Below are 19,845 nucleotides of genomic sequence, written 5' to 3' on the forward strand. Positions count from 1 at the left end.
TTTGGTTTGTGTAATGCAACAGCAACTTTTAAATGGATGATCTTCTAAGTCACCTGAAGCGGACAATGTGCCTTTGTTATTTAGATGACATTACAATGTTCTCAGAGACATTTAATGAACATATAAAAAGACTGAAGGCTGTTCTTAAGTGTCTCCAACAAGGCGGACTGAAGCTTAGTCCATGAAAGTGCCGTTTTGGAGCAAAAGAAATAAAAATACTTTAGACACCTTGTGACAAACGAAGGTGAGTGGCCAGACCCAGAAAAGGTGAGAACTATAATGGAATTTCCTACTCCTAAAAGTATTAGAAATGTGAGAAGCTTCCTCAGATTATGTTCTTATTAACGTCGTTTTATCAAAGACTTTTGTATCAAAACCAGGCCACTCCAAGAGTTGTTAAAAGCCAATGCTAAATTTATCTGGAGTGGTGCTCAACAAGATTCTTTCGATGTGACGCAAAAAGCTCTTACAACGGACCCTGTACATCGTCTGTATGATGAGAGAGCACCTACAGAACTACACACAGATGCCAGTGGGTATGGGATCGGTGCTGTTCTGGTGCAAATTTCGGATGTAGCCTATGCTTCTAGGTCACTCACAAAAGCCGAGAGAAACTACTCAACTACAGGAAGAGAATGTTTTGCTGTAATCTGGGTCATGTGAAAATTTCGACAGTATCTCTATGGAAGGCCATTCACAGTTGTTACAGACCATCATTCACTTTGTTGGTTGACAGGTCTTAAGGATCCAACAGGACGACACGCCAGGTGGGCACTACGTCTTCAAGAGTATGACGTTACCTAGTGTACAAAAGTGGAAGAAAACACCAATATGCCTACTGTGTCTCAAGAAACCCTGTGCAAGACCATCAAGACTTTGATGAAGGTAGTGACTGTCTCGCTGCACTCCAGGATCTCTCAGTTGAGAGGGAGAAGGACGCCAAGATATCTCAAATTATGTTTTACTTAAATCGGTCAGAGGATGTGAAAGGACCATTTAAGGTGGTTAACGGATTACTTTGCAAGAAAAACTTGGATCCGCTTGGTAAGAGGTGGCACCAGTGATTTCTAAACACATGCGCTTAGATGTTCTACAGAAATTCCATGACACATCTGAGGTCAGACATTTAGGATTTATTAAGACATACGATAGAATCCGCAAGAGATTTTTCTGGAAAGGTTTATTTAGGAGTGTCCATCCCATCACTGTGTGTCGCGCTGTCGTGAATGCCAGAGGAGAAAAGCAGTTCCTCAGAAACCACTTGACAGACTCACAGCAATTCCACCAGCCGAAACGCCTTTCCAGCGTGTTGGAATTGACCTACTCGGACGATTTCCAACGTCTGCTAGTGTCAATAGATGGATTATTGTGTGCACTGATTATCGGACACCCTATGCCATTACAAAAGCCGTGAAAACAGCCGAAGCATTCGAAGTAGCCAAATTCATTGTAGAACACGGTGCCCCATGGTCGTTAATTATGGATCGAGGGAATATTTTTCACTCTAATCTTATGACAGAGATAAACTGTCGGTGCAACTTACTCAACACATGATGACTGCCTACCATCCACAGTCCTAAATAAACCTGGCCAGAAAAATCCCTTGCGGATTCTATCTTATGTCTTAATAAATCCTAAAAGTCTGGCCTCAGGTGTGTCATGGAATTTCTGTAGAACGTCTGAGCGCATGTGCTTAGGAATCAGGGGTGGCCACCTCTTTCCAAACGGATCAAAGTTTTTCTGAAAAGTAATTCATTAACTACCTTAAATGGTCCAATCACAACCTCTGACCGATTTAAAGCAAGCATAATTTGAGATATCTTGGCGTCCTCCTTCTGCTCAGCAGAGAGATCCTGGAGTGCAGGTGGAAGTCAGTCCTTGCCAGACCACACTGCTATCGCCTGGACGGGTTTACATCGATTCTAGGTCGGTGGTCATAATGTTCTGACTGATCAGTGTATGAGCTTATCTCAATTTATTTGCATACTGCTGTAGCTTACGTTTATGAAGTTATGATATTTATTAGCAGGGATTGGTATAAACCGAGTTGGAACATTATCTGACCAAGCGCAGTGCACAATTCTGGCCGGCCGGGGTGGCAGAGCGGTTCTAGGCGCTACAGTCTGGAAGGGCGCGACTGCTACGGTCGCAGGTTCCAATTCTGCCTCGGGCATGGATGATTGTGATGTCGTTAGGTTAGTTAGGTTTAAGTAGTTCTCAGTTCTAGGGGACTGATGACCTCAGAAGTTAAGTCTCATAGTGCTCAGAGCCATTTGAGCCATTTTTTTCACAATTCTGCAACCAAAATCTCTGCAAGCTAATCCATTGTTGTCACAAATGTGTCACATCGAAGGACAAAAAACAGAGCGAGACTAAGTTTCGTGGTATAACTTAATAATTTCGAATTAGTATCTAAAATTGTACGACTATCCATTGAGCATGCCACGATCTTCCTATTATTTCTGGATCCTGAATGTCTTACATGTTACTTTGTGAAACGTCAGGAGCCGACGAGTCTTGAGCAAGCTACAACAAAATACAGGATGCCGTAATACGAGCAGAATATGAAAACTGTAACCTTACCAGTGTCCTGCAGATTGGTGACTTCGATGTCGCCAGCCTGGTCGGCGCAGTACTTTGCCTCGTACTCTTTGCGTTCTTTTTCCACTCTCTCTCTTTCCTTCTCTTCTGCTGTCTTCTCTGCCTCGTCAAACCTTGGCCCCAGATGTGTGAATTCGTAGCTGCCGTAATCCTCGTAATTGAATGTGTACAGCATTTCCCCGGGATCTTCCGTGTTCACCGGAGATGTTGATGACTCAGTAGTCGGTGGTAGCCTCGGTGCCAATGTCGCTGCAGTAGTTGTAGCAGGCGTCGGCGCCAACCTCTTGCGAATTGGTACCGGCACCACTGGATCGTCTGTCAGTGTCAGCTGAAACCGAAGGAACTGTTAAACGTGTTAACTCGTTTCGTGAAGGCTGCTTCGTTAATCATGCAGTAAATTAACAAATTAGCCTCATGTCCACACTGAAGAGCCAAAGAAACATTGGTACACCTGCCTAACATCGTGTGCCCCCCCCCCCCCCCTTCTGTGAGCACGCAGGAGTGCCGCAACATGACGTGGCAGCTACTCGACCAATCTCTGACATAGTGATGGAGAGGCTGTCTATAAATCCGTAACAGTAAGTGGGCTGGAGATATCTTCTGAGCAGCACGTTGCAAGGCGTTCCAGATATGCTCAATAATGTTCATGTCTGGGGAGTTGGGTGGCCAGCGGAAGCGTTTAAACTCAGAAAAGTGATCCTAGAGCCACTCTCTAGGAGTTACGGACGTGTGCGGTGTCGCATTGTCCTGCTGGAATTGCCCAATTTCGTCGGAATGCACAATGTACATGAATGGGTGTAGTTGATCAAGCAGGATGCTTACGTACGTGTGACCTGTCAGAGTCGTATTTAGACGTATCAGGGGTCTCATATCACTCCAACTACACACGCCCCATACCACTACAGAGCGTCCACAAGGTAAAAAAATTCCCCTGCTGACATGGAGAGTGCATGGATTCATGAGGTTGTGTGCACAAGCATACACGTCCATCCGCTCTAAATAATTCGAAACGAGACTCGTACGACCAGGCAACATGTCACCAGTCATGAAAAGTCCAACTACGGTATTGAAGGGCCCAGACGAGGCGTAAAGCTTCGTGTCGTGCACTCATCAAAGATACACCAGTGGCCTTTCAGCTCCGAAAGCTCATATCGATGATGTTTTGTTGAATGGTTCGCACGCTGGCACTTGTTGATGGCGCAGTACCGAAATTTGCAGCATTTTGCGGAAAGGTTGAACTTTTGTCACGTTGAACGATTCTCTTCAGTCATCGTTGGTTCCGTTCTTGCAGGATCTTTTTCCGGCCGCATCGATGTCGGAGATTTGATGTTTTACGGGATTCCTGATATATACGGAACAGTCATGAAATGGTCGTACGGGAAAATACTCACTTCGTCGCTACGACGGAGATTATGTCTCCCATCGCTCGTGCGCCGATTATAACATCACATTCAAATTCATTTAAATCTTGATAACCTGCCATTGTAGCAGCAGTAAACGATCTAACAACTGCGCCAGAAACTGGTCATATAGGCGTTGCCGACAGCAGCGCTATATTCTGCCTGTTTACATATCTCTGTATTTGAATACACATACCTATACCAGTTTCTTTGGCGCTTCACTGTATAAAATACTATTAATGGGAAAAATATAGCGCGGTCCGTTATAACATTTCGATATGCACGGGAAAGTCGCTTGTTGGAAATACAAATAACCTACCACAGTATGATTCCTCTTGCACTTTTCCGTTTAGCCGTCGGTTTATTATTGACTGAATTCTCTGACGGTGCTTGGCAGTATATGACAATAATATTAAAAGGAAACACTGTCGTGATAAACTTCAGATATTCATCAGGACGGTGCTTCCTGTTAATATCGAACGTTTTTTATAGTAGCAACGACCACGTGTGATCGCAACAGCCAGCCGCGTGTGAAACATTCTGGTCCGTGTTGACAATATGCTGCGGATACATGCAAGGAGAATTTGCCGCGTTCTCTCTACGACATTTGTGAAGTAGCGCTGCCAAGAGGAAGTACAATGTTTCCAAACTTACGGTTCCCTTGGTTCTGGTGGTTTGGTAATGAAATTCACGTGCTTTTTACAGCCAATTATGTTTCCTTTACACCAAGGAGATGCCAGAATTTATTATTAATGTCGTGTTCATTACATACATGAATAAGTAAGTTATATAATTCTTCCAACTTTTCTGTTACGATCTAAAAAAAAGTACCATGCGCTCCGTTAATATTGAGTTGCGTAGGAAATGGCGAATATATTTTTAATTCGTTTCAGCATTATCTGGATTTTCGCAAAACACAAGATGGCAACGGCTTGGCTACTACTGCGCGGCCAATGATAACATAACAGTGTGTTCTAAGAAGTTAAGCCATGGAGGAGTGGACCAGTGTTGCAGCGTGTTTTTGTGTGGAGAATGAAGTCATCCTGAATATCTTAGTAAAGGAAGAACTGCGACAGCTGTTACATGATCCGTTATAAAGAATAATTTAATAGCTGTTGCGGTTCTTAATTTGACAAGATGTATTACTTCAGCTCTGGTTGCCCGGATTATAAAATGTTTTGTACACTCAATGTATTATATGAAGGAATAGCTACATTTTTCATCTACAGGAGCCGCTTCAGCTGAGTCATTAATCTGCATAACGCTATACGTATTTATAACAGAATTCAGATAAACAGAACGTTTGAGAGCCAGTGCATAGTACTTCGTCCAAAAGAAAATCTGTTTAGTTAGAAAGTGTTTAGTTGGTAAAAAATGTAAATTTCTATATACTGGTATTAAAATTGAAACGTTATTGTTTTGTGTAATCCTGTGAAAAAATAAGTCATGGTACTAGCAACAGACTGAATATTTGGTGCCAGCAGTCCACCCAAGCTTCGCACGAGCAGCGTAGGTATCTGTAACCGTACGACTTGTCTAACATAGTGGTAATTTTGTTTTCGGGTGGCTGCATAGAGATATGATTAAAACTCACATAAAAACGTTAGATAACTGAATGCCGTTCCTCTGAAATAAAAAAATTAAGCAGCACAGTATAGCGCAGAAGGAAAATGAAAGTAAAACGCACTGAGACACACAGAAATTACTCGTTCAATGAGAATAAGTACACTGAAGTCACCGCGATTTATAGTGGTCCCTTGGATATTAAAAAATGCAGAAGGTTCTTAACAGGGTGTGTGATCACCATTGACGGCAGTCCATCCTCTGCAACGTGCTCCCATGCAAATGATAGGGTTGGTAAGGAGCTGGCCGCACGGGATTAGCTGAGCGGTCTAAGGCGCTGCAGTCATGTCCTCCCTCGAGCATGGGTGTGTGTGTGTGTGTGTGTTTGTCCTTTAGGCAAAGCAGCGTGTAAGTTTAGAGACTGATGACCTTAGCCGTTACGTCCCATAAGATTTCACACAGATTTGAACATTTTTGGTAAAGAGCTCTTGTGGTGGGGCCTTCCACTCCTCAAACAACGCTGTCGACAGCTAGTGGATAGTCGTTTGTGCATGCGGAGGTGTTGTAATACGTCCACCCAACGTTTTCCACATTTGCTCAGTGGTATTTAAGTGGAGGAAATGGACAGGATAGTCCATTTGCTGCGTATCCACTCCTTCCAACAGCTCCGTTCTGGTCGAAGAATGGAACGTTCTGTCACAAAAACTACTTACCAACCTTGTTGCCAGTATGGCAACACGTTGGCGACCGTGCGTTGCCATCTGTGATTATCACAATTATTATGAACAATGTCCCGCCTTTTTTTAACGTTCAGGGGACCAACATAAATCGTGATGAGTTCACTGTAAGTATTATGTTTGAATAAGTCATTTCTGTTCGTCACACTGTGTATTTCATTCAGTTGCCTTGTGCACTAAGCACCAGTTCTTTCTGTGTGTGGTCCACGTTTCGTCGAGCTATGCCCCTTGCAGTGAGATCATGCGAAAGTTACTTACGTCCTTATGTTTGGCACACCAGTATACAGGGTGGCTCATTGATAGTGACCCGGCCAAATATCTCACGAAATAAGCGTCAAACGAAAAAACTACAAAGAACGAAACTCGTGTAGCTTGTAGGGGGAAACCTGATGGCGCTCTGGTTGGGCCGCTACATGGCGCTGCCATGGGTCAAACGGATATCAACTGAGTTTTTTAAAATAGGAACCCCCATTTTTATTACATATTCGTGTAGTACGTAAAGAAATATGAATGTTTTAGTTGGACCACTTTTTTAGCTTTGTGATAGATGGCGCTGTAATAGCCACAAACGTACAAGTGCGTGGTATCACGTAACATTTTTCCAGTGCGGACGGTATTTGCTTCGTGATACATTACCCGTGTAAAAATTGACCGTTTATCAATTGCGGAGAAGGTCGATATCGTGTTGATGTATGGCTATCGTGATCCAAATGCCCAACGGGCGTATGCTATGTACGCTGCTCCGTATCCTGGACGACATCATCCAAGTGTCCGGACTGTTCGCCGGATACTTACGTTATTTAAGGAAACAGGAAGTGTTCAGCCACATGTGAAACGTCAACCACGACCTGCAACAAATGATGATGCCCAAGTAGGTGCTTTAGCTGCTGTCGCGGCTAATCCGCACATCAGTAGCTGACAAATAGCGCGAGAACCGGGAATCTCAAAAACATCGGTGTTGAGAATGCTACAACAACATCGATTGCACCCGTACCATATTTCTATGCACCAGGAATTGCATGGCGACGACTTTGAACGTCGTGTGCAGTTGTGGCACTAGGCACAAGAGAAATTACTGGACGATGAAAGATTTTTTGCACTAGTTCTATTTAGCGACGAAGCGTCATTCAGCAACAGTGGTAACGTAAACCGGCATAATATGCAGTATTGGGCAACGGAAAATCCACGATGGCTGCGATAAGTGGAACATCAGCGACCTTGGCGGATTAATGTACGGTGCGTCATTAAGAGAGGAAGGATAATTGGCCCCTATTTTATCGATGGCAATCTAAATGGTGCAGTGTATGCTGATTTCCTCCGCACTGTTCTACCGATGTTACTACAAGATGTTTCACTGCATGACAGAATGGCGATGTACTTCCAACATGATGGATGTCCGGAACATAGCTCCCGTGCGGTTGAAGCGGTATTAAGTAGCATATTTCGTGACAGGTGTATTGGTCGTCGAAGCACCATACCATGGCCCGCACATTCACCGGATCTGACGTCCCCGGATTTTCTTCTGTAGGGTAAGTTTAAGGATATTTGCTATCGTGATCCATCGACAACGCCTGACAGCATGCGTCAGCGCATTGTCAGTACATGTGCGAACATTACGGAAGGCGAACTACTTGCTGTTGAGAGGAATGTCGTTACGCGTATTGCCAAATGCATTGAGGTTGACGGACATCAGTTTGAGCATTTATTGCAATAATGTGGTGTAACGGCATGCGTTCTCAGAAATGATAAGTTCACAAAGGTACATGTATCACATTGGACCAACCGAAATAAAATGTTCACACGTACCTACGTTCAGTATTTTAATTTAAAAAAAGTACCTGTTACCAACTGTTCGTCTAAAATTGTGAGTCATACATTCGTGGCTATCACAGCGCCATCTATCACAAAAAGAAAAAAAAATGGTCCAACGAAAACATTCGTATTTCTTTACGTACTACACGAATATGTAGTAAAAATAGGGTTTCTATTTTTTAAAAAAATGCAGTTGATATCCGTTTGACCTATGGCACCGCCATCTAGCGGGCCAACCATAGCGCCGTCTGGTTTCCCCCATTCGTTTGACGCTTATTTCGTGAAATATTTGGCCCGGTCACGAACAGTGGAGCACCCTGCACATAGACGAAATTAAGCGACATATTGTCGACCGGTCGCCATGTCATCATCCGCCATTTGGTTGCGGTATAGAGGGGCATGGGATCTCTTCCAGTTTTCGTTGACTTTACAGACGTTAGGGCCGCTACATCTCTTTCAGCTAGAATTGGCACCACGAGGCGGACCAGTCCTCCCACCAAGGAACAATCACAGGCAGTACCGGGAACTGAATCCGAGCCCTCCGCATGAGAATCAGACGAGTTGACCACTCGGCTTTGGAGGTGGAGGAGAGTCAGTTATAGACAAACACCGTCTTGGAAATCAGGATAAAGGCATGGATATTTGTAGGAAAAATAACGTTGTCGGATGGAATTGTCGTGTGAAATGTATATGCCACAGTATGAGATCCAGTGTACCGACGAAGACAGTCCTGTGATATCACATTTTATGTCAGTAATAGAGTATATAATAAGAAATCAACGATCCAGGTAATAGACAGTGGAACTCGGCATAAGGGTAGTGTGGTGGTAAAGTGTGCGTACTTGTCTTTACTGCAGCCAGGAAACAGAAGACTTTGGTGACATGGCTTGTTACGTATGTAAGACACGATTGTGACAATGATACGCGGAAAACAGTTAGCACGTGATGAGAAAGCAAAAATCGGTGCACGCATGTAAACTGGACTCTCTAATCGCCAAGAACTTGAACCGTTGAAGTGCAGTGATTGATAATTTCTTTAGACTGGACACACGGTATTTGCACAACGGAAAATGTCGTCAAAGCAGAAGATTATCTGAGGCATTGAAATGGTTAATTTTGGGCAAAACAAGAGCCATAAACCGTTATTCTTCTCAGTTTGCTGCTGATTCACAGTTGTTAGTAACTGCCAGACGTGTAAGAAAAAATTGTGAAAATACAAATATCTAGCACTCAAGAAACGACTGAATATAAATGGCTAGATTGGAATTTACTGAAAAACATATGTCATGATATGCAGAATCAGATAAAGTGATCCTCAGTAAAGAGAAAAAGTATAATTTCAATATGACTGACGTGGTTCGAGACCCAATAGCAATTAAGAAAGCAGAAATTTTGGTGTAGGAAATGTTATGATTTGGGCCGCCCCCTATGCAAAATGTAACCCTCGCATTGCCTGGCTGAACGATAAAATGAACTTTAACAAGTACACTGCGATGTTAGCGACAGAATTTATTAGAGGACACAGGGGACGAAAGTCTAATGCTTGAGAAGATACTGCATCTGTGTATGGTTCAAATCGCTCTGAGCACTATGGGACTTAACATCTGAGGTCAATAGTCCCCTAGAACTTATAACTAATTAAACCTAACTAACCTAAGGACGTCACACATATCAATGCTCGAGGCAGGATTCGAACCTGCGACCGCAGCGATGGCGCGGATCCAGACTTAAGCATCTAGAACCGTTCGGCCACTCAGGCTGACATCTGTGTATGTTTTTGCTAAAATGGAAAAGTGGTTTGAAGAGAAAGGTATCGATGTCTTTCCCTGACCTGCACGTAAGCCGAATTTAAGCCCCATGGAAAAACTTTGGGGAACACTTGCAAGATGTGTTTATCGAAATGGGAAGCAATTTGAGAGCGTATGTGAGCTGAAAAGAGCAAATACGAGAAGCGTGGGTGACAATGTCACTACAAGAACTGCAAACCCGAACAAAGTTAATGCCGTAGATAATTTTTGAGGTGCTTAGTTATAATAGGGGTTGAACAAAGTACTAAAAATGTCATAACACAATACGACAGTGAGTGCCTAAATACCGGTTCCCACCCTGGAAATGCAATCGCTTTATTTTGTTACTCGTGTTACGAAAGAAACTATGTAGTTCCATCACGACTGTTTTTCTCATATGTATCTACTGTTCTGATAATAAATACGACGTATGAATACATCAGATATCGTACTACTACTGTTGCAGAACCCTTGCCTCGTATGATTTCCAGTATTGTAAACTGCCATAAGACTAGCAGCCGCCATACAGGTTATAATAGTAACAAGCAAGAGCGTCTTGAGGCGGCGTTTCCGTTATTGTTTCTGCTGATTATTGTAGGATGTGAGATCCGCCAGTTCTGCAAAACACCGTTTTCTCTCAGTACTGAAAAATCCTACAACCTTACCTGCAAACACGGTCAACACAAGGAGCTGCAAATCCAAATGATGAATATCTGCTGATTATCTTTGGTTACCATTTCCAAGAACTTAAACAAACTCATTAAGTTCGTAATAGTGTAAAATTCACTCACTATTCTAATTCCTTTTTGTGATGGTAATGACACTTTGTCTAAACGAAGTAATATCCAAAGTGCTACTGTAGCAGGATACGAAGTACATAAAGCCTACTATTTCAGTGTCTAAAGAGTTGTCAAGAATGTTACGGTAGCTTAAAGAATGTTTCACGGCGTGCGTTACCTTCAAGGCCGCGGAAACATCACCGCCGCAAAACGAGGAGCTCTCAAGGCCGACACAGGAGCTCTCGGCTGGAGACAACGCGCTGCACGCCAACAGCAGCGCTGCCAGCAGCTGGCCGGCGAAACACATGGCTCAAGATCTCGACAGCACTTGGCTCACTGCCGTGGCACTGAAACTGGGAGTACGTTACGGTTACTAAAGGTTTCCCCGGTTTGTTAGAAAACAAACTAAACTAATCACTAAACTCAAGTCGTACTTAACACTCAAAGGCACGGAACATCTGCCGGTGTTTACTTCTAATCTGATCATTAAGGAAGTGATGATATAGGAGTTCCAATGTAAAAAAAAAAAAAAAAAAAAAAAAGAAAAAAAAGGAAAGAAAGACGGATCCGATGTAATTATCCGAATGGGACACAAGGAACATCCGCAAGGGAGAAATACACCAGAGGTTGAATATATTACAGTGCTCTGCGTTCGGTGGTAATACACAACGTCCTGTAGTGGCCCACCGCAGCGCTCGGGGACACAGAACGAACTAATAACACCTGAAGATGGACGTATAAGAACCCGAAACTGGTCGTATTTACATAATAGACCCATACAACTCTAGTGGTATTTTCAATCTCTGGTATCCTAATGGGAGAGAAATCGGTAGATGTGAAGTTCATGTATAGACAAACAAATGATTACCGTCTCAGAAAAAATAGATCATTTATTCAGGATAAAGAGCGATACAAATCGAGCAAGTCAATAACGAATGGTTCAAATGGCTTTGAGCACTATGGGGCTTAAAATCTGAGGTCATCAGTCCCTTAGAACTTAGACTACTTAAACCTAACTAACCTAAGAACATCACACACATCCATGCCCGAGGGAGGATTCGAACCTGCGACCGCAGCGGTCGCGAGGTTCCAGACTGAAGCGCTTAGAACCGCTCGGCCACACCGGCCGGCCAAGTCAATAAAGTGTTGGTCCACGTCTGTGTCTTGTTCAAGCAGTTATTCGGTTTGGTATTGTTTGATAGAGTTGTTCCGTGTCGTCCTGACGTGTATCGTGACAAATTATATCCAATTGGCGCATTAGATCGTTACCATTCTGAGCTTGTTGGAGAGTCCCGCCAAAAATACATCAAACATTCTCAGCTGGAGAGAGATGTCGTGACCCTGCTGGCCAGAGCAGGCTTGGCAAGCACGAAGACAATCATTTGAAACACTGGCCCTGTGCAGGCAGGCATTATCTTCCTGGAATATAGTTTGACAAGACGGGCAAGGAAACGGGACGTAAAAGCCTGTTGAAGTACCCCTGTGCTGGTGCCGCGGATGACCACCAAAGGGGTACTGCTATGAAAAGAGATGGAACCCCAGACCACCACTCCTAGCTGTCGGGCAGAATGGCGGACGATTGACAGTTTGGTATCCCACCAATGTCCGTGACGGCTCCAGACACGTCTTCGGCCTGAAATTTTATTGACTGGAGTAGAAATGTCTTCAGCAATGAGCCCCGGTTCGAAGTCAGCCACGATAACTAGCGAAGACGTGTTTGGAGATGCCCCGGACACCAGTTGAACACCAACTTGCCTATCATCCGCCACTCCGCCCGACAATCAGCGGTGATGGTCTGGTGCGCCATTCCATTTCACAGCAAGAACCCTTTGACTGTCTTTCTACTCACAGTTATGTTGCCCTTTGTGGCAAGACATCCCAGGCTTACATTTCAGCAAGATAATGTCGCCCATGCACGGCGAGTGTTTCTACTGATGTCTTCGTGCTTGCCAAACCCTATTTTGACAATCAGGGTCGCCACATCTCTCCGTCACTGACAAGTTTTGGAGCATTATGGGCACGACCCTGAAACCAGCTAGGGATTTTGATGATCTAACACGCCGATTGGACAGAATTTGGCACGGTGTCGCTCAACAAGACGTCTAATAACACTAACAAAAAATGGCGCTCTCAATAACTGCTTGCATAAGGATCAGAGGCTGACCAATGAGTTACTTTTGTTTTTATTGGAGCGTATATTCTGTAATACTTACACTATTACTTCATTTGGGTACACATAGTTATATATGACTTGTTCGTTTGCTGTAGAACGTGTAAGTTGAGTGCCCACTAACTGATGCAGTATTTTTACTTGAGAATGAACTGTAATAAGAAAGACCTAACATTGACAACAGTTACTGCATCTCATTCTGTCACACTCAGTGCGTATGAAGTTCGAAAACAATAATTGTGCATGCAGTGGTTCGCATAGAAAGGAAAGATTAGATTTTTGCTTAGTAATAATTCTGTTACTTGTCAGGTATTACGCATCATTTGGCAGCATACTCACCTGCGATTCATCAAGGAACATCATAAAAAATTATCATTCTAATGGTATTGAGACAGCAACCAGCCACAAATTTATTTAAAGTTCCTTGATTTAAAACGTACCATTACCGGTTTCGAATCATTACAACTCATCGTCAGATGGCTTTCATGCGTTAATTAAAACATATGGTGCGTTTTTTATTGATTAATCGTCCTTAAATATAAATAATACATAATTATAAGCATGCCCCACAGGTGGTTGCGTTACAGATACGCACTGGGATGTGACTTAACTGAAATGTCGGTCTGGAGTATTTGTTTTCATAGTTTTCGTCCAACAAATGATGTTCGTAGATTTCACCACATTCTTACCGTTGCACACATAAATTTTTGTCATTGAGCACTTTAGATTTGTCATAGAATACATTTCTAACACGCATCACATATTTTGATAGATACAAAGATTTTACAAGTACATGAGTGTCAAAGATGCTGTGATATATCGTAACATCGGTATATCATAGCATCTTTGACACTCATGTACTTGTAAATACTTTGTATCTATCAAAACATGTGATCCATGTTAGAAATGTATTATATGACAAATAAATAAAGTGCTCAATGATACAAATTTTTATGTGAAACGATAAGAATGTGGTGAAGGACAACTACCTAACCTAGGACATAACACAATTAGATTGATATACTGTATTCCTTTTGTATGGAGGATTCTGCTGAGGTAAAACATTGATATGGCATTAACACTGAATTAGAAGATCAGTATTGCACATAGAAGAGGGAAAACTGTTGTATCAGACGAAGGATAGATTACATATAATATTTGAGATACTAAGCGTGGTTGTTACGTATAGAATCTGTACTGTACGCACACTGGTGTTTTCCACAAACACATTACGTGGTATAGACCGTGTAAAAGACTACATTGATTGTTGTGATGTTTTGAGATAGTTATAAAACGTAAGACCTCTACTCTGTACTTGTGTTACTAAAAGTATAAAATTGCAGCTCTGACATGAATGTTTTCCGTAAGCAGATCCCGCCACTGTATTTTAACTGTCATCGTTTTCCGTAGATGAATATTCACTTTCTGGTCTGCAGTCTCTTCTCAAGACATAAAACGTCTTTTGCTGGCTCGAAGCATGCTGCTTGGGAATGGTCAGTCTGCAGCTGTATAATGTGGAAGAAAATTTGATAAAATTTTATTTTGTCCGTCTCAGCTGCATGAATATACAACTTACTGCTGCAGCGGTTACCGGTTTCTGCCTGACTCGCCCATTCTCAAACAACACACCTTGTTACTACACTAAGTGGTGCCAAAAGTCGCAAACTCTTTCATATAAGAAAGTAAAACTACGAGAAGCAAGTACGCTCTTTGATATGACTGCCTGTATGTCTACAGCTTCACATGAATGACCCAATCAAACTTGTTTGTGAGGCTCTTGCTCCTGAATAAATCATCGAGTTTTTCTGAAACTGTAATCATTAGTTTGTTTGCACATCTGCATCTATTGTTGCCATCTCGGCGGGCATGTCTCCATTTTTGACGTTTAATGTAGCGTCTGCATGTATGTTTATGATTTCTGCTAATTTCCGCATGTTTTGGTTTTAGAAATTATGACCTTCTTAATTTTCTTTCCTCGTCTGTTAGCAAAAATCTGTATGCCTTTTACTTCTGTTATTGAATTACATTACTTGCTATTTGCTTACAATCGATCTATTATATTATTATATTGCTTAGAATCAGTCTTTCGATCTGGATAGACTATCTGAATATATGGATGCAACCATTAAGTAAACTTCCTTGTTTTAAGTGGCTTGATTTTTCAGCCGTGTGTTTGACTAACGTGGAAGAATCTATCAGTTTATGGTGGATAAAAATATTGAAACTAATGACGAGCGTTTTGATTAATTTCCAAATTTAAAAGTATTCATAGCCACATATGATGAAAAGTCCGAACCAAGCCAGAAGAAATGGTGCAAGCACACTGCGTCGTCTAGCAGTGAGGAACAGTTTAGTGAATTAATTAAAAGTGTACTGCTTTGCTTAGGAGTGCCAGCCCTAGAGGTGTTGAGCGATTGTTCTCTTAATACAGACACAGTGGACAAAGGAGAGGAACAGACTGACGATTGAATCTGTAAAAGGGATTGCAAGGGTTATTTTTAATTTGAGACATTTGAATTGTACAACTTTTTCAATTATTTGTGTCAATAGAAGGTACTTTTAAAAATGGGTCGGTTCAATGAAAACCACATGTAAGACGTGGGCTCTAAAGTAGTGTATATACGTGTGGTGCGTGCAACAGTTTTACTTTTTGTTTATTTAAAATATGTAAAGTGTCCTCTTTTCATCCTAAAATTTAGAAAGTGTCCTTTCTTTTTGCATTCCAAAATATCGTAACTATCTGCATCACGACTACCGATTTCCATCCCATACGCATAGTTCGTTTTCTATGAGGCAATTTGTACGTTAAGGCAATAGTTTCGATTAGTAACAAGGTGTGTGGTTTGAGATGGACTAGTCCGCTCAAAACGACTGTAGCAATAAATTGTATATTCATGCAACTGTGACGAACAAAATAAGAATTTACAAATTTTCCTCAGTAAAACATAATATTGCCCGCTCTCCCCCCCCCCCCCCCCCCCCCCCCCCCCGCCTCCCCATACACACACACCAATATCGGCATAAACGTTCGCGTGTAATGTTTAGATGGAAATTCCGCATGCATTTTGTACCCCTTAGATATTAGTAATTGATTTGCATTTCGTCACGGTTGCAACACCGTAGTGGCATCGTTATTTGCCTATATTTGATGTAGTAGATAAATGGTAAAAACGTAATGGCTGTGGTTATTTCAGTAGTGACGCGTCGCTGCATATATTTGCATCGTTGAAAGGAGAACATAAAACAGAAGACACATGTATTCTTTCCGAGTACGATAAGTGAATAACTGAAAGCAATAATAATTGTCAATGATAAAATCCGCTATGGCTGTAAATATTATTTATTTCTAAGAAAAAGAAAGTAGTAACCGGTTTCAGGATATACGTCACACTTTCAGGTACATATTAAAATGTGAGTCCACAAGGATGGATAACTAAGATTAAAATGGGTTAAAATATGATAAAATAGTGCATCCCTGGTACCTGACATGCAAGAGAATATCCTAGTCTATATCTGCCAGAAAGCCTCTCACAGATAGCGGTCCGGGATTAGGGGCGTGCCACACAACTTTGGGTTGGGTGTCGTGCTGGTCTGATGGGTGTCATGAGGCACTTTGTTGGAGAGACCACCCATCTTCCATGCGGAGCCATGCGTAGTGCGTCCTCTGCAAGAGACTTCCTAGCAGTCCTAAAATTGAAGACGATATTCTCTCTCAAGTCATGTGCCAGGGATGCTCTATTTTAACTGATTTTAATTTATTTTAACCTTAGTTACGCATTCATACGGACTCATTTTATATGCACCTGAAGATACGACACACGTCCTGGAACTGGGTAGTGCTTTCCTTTTTCAGAAAAAAATAATGTTTACAGCTGTAGCGGATATTACAATTGAGAAAGAATAATAGTGGTGGTTGTCCCGTGAAAAGGAACGAGAAAGCAAAGAGAGTGCGTATGGTGTCGGGGCGACTGCAGAGCTGGTGGAGCACTGCCAACAGAAATACAGGCGGCAGCGTGTAGTGGACTGAACTCTAATGAAAGCAGAGCGGCGCGTAACTTACTGGAAGCTGTGGCTGCAGCGGCCGGTCGTCAGACAGTCGCCGCGGTCGCCGGCACGTGTGTCGGCTGCCGGCACTGGCGCTGCAGGTGCTATTGTTGCGGTGACGGCGAGGGATTAGAGGCGTTGTCATTCGCGGAGCCGCCGCCAGCTGCCTCTGCCGCCTGCAGCCGGATTACGCGCTAAGCTCTTCCCTCGCCGCGACCCCGCCGTGCATCCGGCCGCCGACTGCCGCGCAGTAGAGGCGCGCGCGGCGGACCCCCTCCCGGCCTCGCAAGGACGCAGTGACGCGCGAGCCGACAGGTTTCTGGCTGTCTACCTGGCATTAAAACGCCCCTCTCTTCCGCGAAACACCAGCGACGCTCGTCCGCGTTTCACGTCACTCGACGCTAATTCTTCCAGCTTCCCTTAGCATCTACGTCAGTGGAAAATGTTATCGTACTTGTTTTCCACTGGCTGCCTCTCAAGCATCACGACGTGGGATGAAGACGTTTCTCAGGCCTACGTTCTAAATATTGCACTACGTGTATGGAACAAAGCTGCAGAATTTGAGCCATCTGGAGTGGCCGAGCGGTTCTAGGTGCTACAGTCTTGATGTGTTAGAACTATGGCTATTTCCGCAATTGGTAGACGCTGAACCACAAAACTTTGTCAGAAAGATGGAGAGCCACCACACTAGCATAACTCACAATGAGAATTGTTAAATGACGTTGCACCCGATCGCCACAACGGCCCGAATGATGGGCTTGCTTCACATAACCCCCACGTTCACATATTAATTGACACCATGCGGTTTTTATCTTTAAGGGTTCATGAAGGACTATACATATGGCCGGCCGGTGTGGTCCAGCGGTTCTAGGCGCTTCAGTCCGGAACCCCGCGACCGCTACGGTCACAGGTTCGAGTCCTCCCTCGGACATGGATGTGTGTGATGTCCTCTGGTTAGTTAGGTTTAAGTAGTTCTAAGTTCTGGGGGACTGATGAGCTCAGATGTTAAGTCCCATAGTGCTCAGAGCCATTTTTTGCAGAATTTGAAATAAAAGGCGACCAGTTAGGAACAATCATACACATAATGAGTCGCGTTAAGACGTAACAAAGTGAATATTCAGGTTTTAAGAGTTTGCAGCATTTGTTGCTTTCTAATTACAATTGTAAATAATACATCAAATGAAAGAACAAATCAAACAGTTCCAATGTGAGCACCATTCGCTCACATGGAGTCTATATGCGAGTTCTTCTCAAATCTTTAACGGTGTGTCTGGCGTAAGTGTTGCAACAATGCTGTTGCTAAAGTCGGGTAAATTAGCTGGTAACGGAGGCACATACACATGGTTCAAAAATGGTTCGATTGGCTCTGAGCACTATGGGACTTAACATCTGAGATCATCAGTTCCCTAGAAAGTCTGGTAAATTTGCTGGTAATGGAGGCACATACATATGTTTAAAAATGGTTCAATTGGCTCTGAGCACTATGGGACTTAACATCTGAGATCATCTCTTCCCTAGAAATTCGGGTAAATTAGCTGGTAACGGAGGCACATACATATGGTTCAAAAATGGTTCGATTGGCTCTGAGTACCATGGGACTTAACATCTGAGATCATCAGTTCACTAGAACGTAGAGTTACGTAAACCTAACTAACCTAAGAACATCACACACATCCATGCCCGAGGCGACCATAGCGGTCGCTCGGTTCTGGACTGAAGCACCAAGGAGTGGCCGAGCGGTTCTAGGCGCTACAGTCTGGAACCGCGCCACTTCTACGGTCGCAGGTTCGAATCCTGCCTCGGGCATGGATGTGTCTGATGTCCTTAGGTTAGTTAGGTTTCTACATCTACATCTACATCACTACTCTGCAATTCACATTTAAGTGCTTGGCAGAGGGTTCATCGAACCACAATCATACTATCTCTCTACTATTCCACTCCCGAACAGCGAGCGGGAAAAACGAACACCTAAACCTTTCTGTTCGAGCTCTGATTTCTCTTAATTTTATTTTGATGATCATTCCTACCTATGTAGGTTGGGCTCAACAAAATATTTTCGCATTCGGAAGAGAAAGTTGGTGACTGAAATTTCGTAAAAAGGTCTCGCCGTGACGAAAAACGTCTATGCTTTAATGACTTCCATCCCAACTCGTGTATCATATCTGCCACGTTCTCTCCCCTATAACGTGATAAGACAAAACGAGCTGCCCTTTTTTGCACCCTTTCGATGTCCTCCGTCAATCCCACCTGGTAAGGATCCCACACTACGCAGCAATATTCTAACAGAGGACGAACGAGTGTAGTGTAAGCTGTCTCTTTAGTGGACTTGTTGCATCTTCTAAGTGTCCTGCCAATGAAACGCAACCTTTGGCTCGCCTTCCCGACAATATTATCTATGTGGTCCTTCCAACTGAAGTTGTTCGTAATTTTATCACCCAGGTACTTAGTTGAATTGACAGCCTTGAGAATTGTACTATTTATCGAGTAATCGAATTCCAACGGATTTCTTTTGGAACTCATGTGGATCATCTCACACTTTTCGTTATTTAGCGTCAACTGCCACCTGACACACCATACAGCAATCTTTTCTAAATCGCTTTGCAACTGATACTGGTCTTCGGATGACCTTACTAGACGGTAAATTATAGCATCATCTGCGAACAGTCTAAGAGAACTGCACAGATTGTCACCCAGGTCATTTATATAGATCAGGAACAGTAGAGGTCCCAGGACGCTTCCCTGGGGAACACCTGATATCACATCAGTTTTACTCGATGATTTGCCGTCTATTACTACGAACTGCGGCCTTCCTGACAGGAAATCACGAATCCAGTCGCACAACTGAGACGATACCCCATAGCTCCGCAGCTTGATTAGAAGTCGCTTATATGGAACGGTGTCAAAAGCTTTCCGGAAATCTAGAAATACGGAATCAACTTGAGATCCCCTGTC

At 43.1% G+C, this 19,845-nt stretch overlaps 1 protein-coding gene across 1 annotated transcript in view; it reads right to left on the bottom strand.

Annotated features, from left to right (window-relative positions):
• Positions 1-17,193, bottom strand: part of LOC126334695 (C-type lectin domain family 10 member A-like) — a 36,305-nt gene extending 19,112 nt beyond the window's left edge. Inside the window, exons 1-3 of the mRNA XM_049997195.1 lie at positions 16,910-17,193; positions 10,858-11,032; positions 2,584-2,929 (exon numbers count right to left, since the gene is read on the bottom strand). Coding sequence (XP_049853152.1) covers positions 2,584-2,929; positions 10,858-10,986 — 475 coding nt within the window. The 5' untranslated portion in view covers positions 10,987-11,032; positions 16,910-17,193. The remainder of the gene's footprint in view (positions 1-2,583; positions 2,930-10,857; positions 11,033-16,909) is intronic.
• Between the last annotated feature and the right edge of the window lie 2,652 nt (positions 17,194-19,845).

The sequence above is a fragment of the Schistocerca gregaria genome, chromosome 2, assembly GCF_023897955.1.
Source record: "Schistocerca gregaria isolate iqSchGreg1 chromosome 2, iqSchGreg1.2, whole genome shotgun sequence".
NCBI classification, from domain to species: Eukaryota; Metazoa; Arthropoda; class Insecta; order Orthoptera; family Acrididae; genus Schistocerca; species Schistocerca gregaria.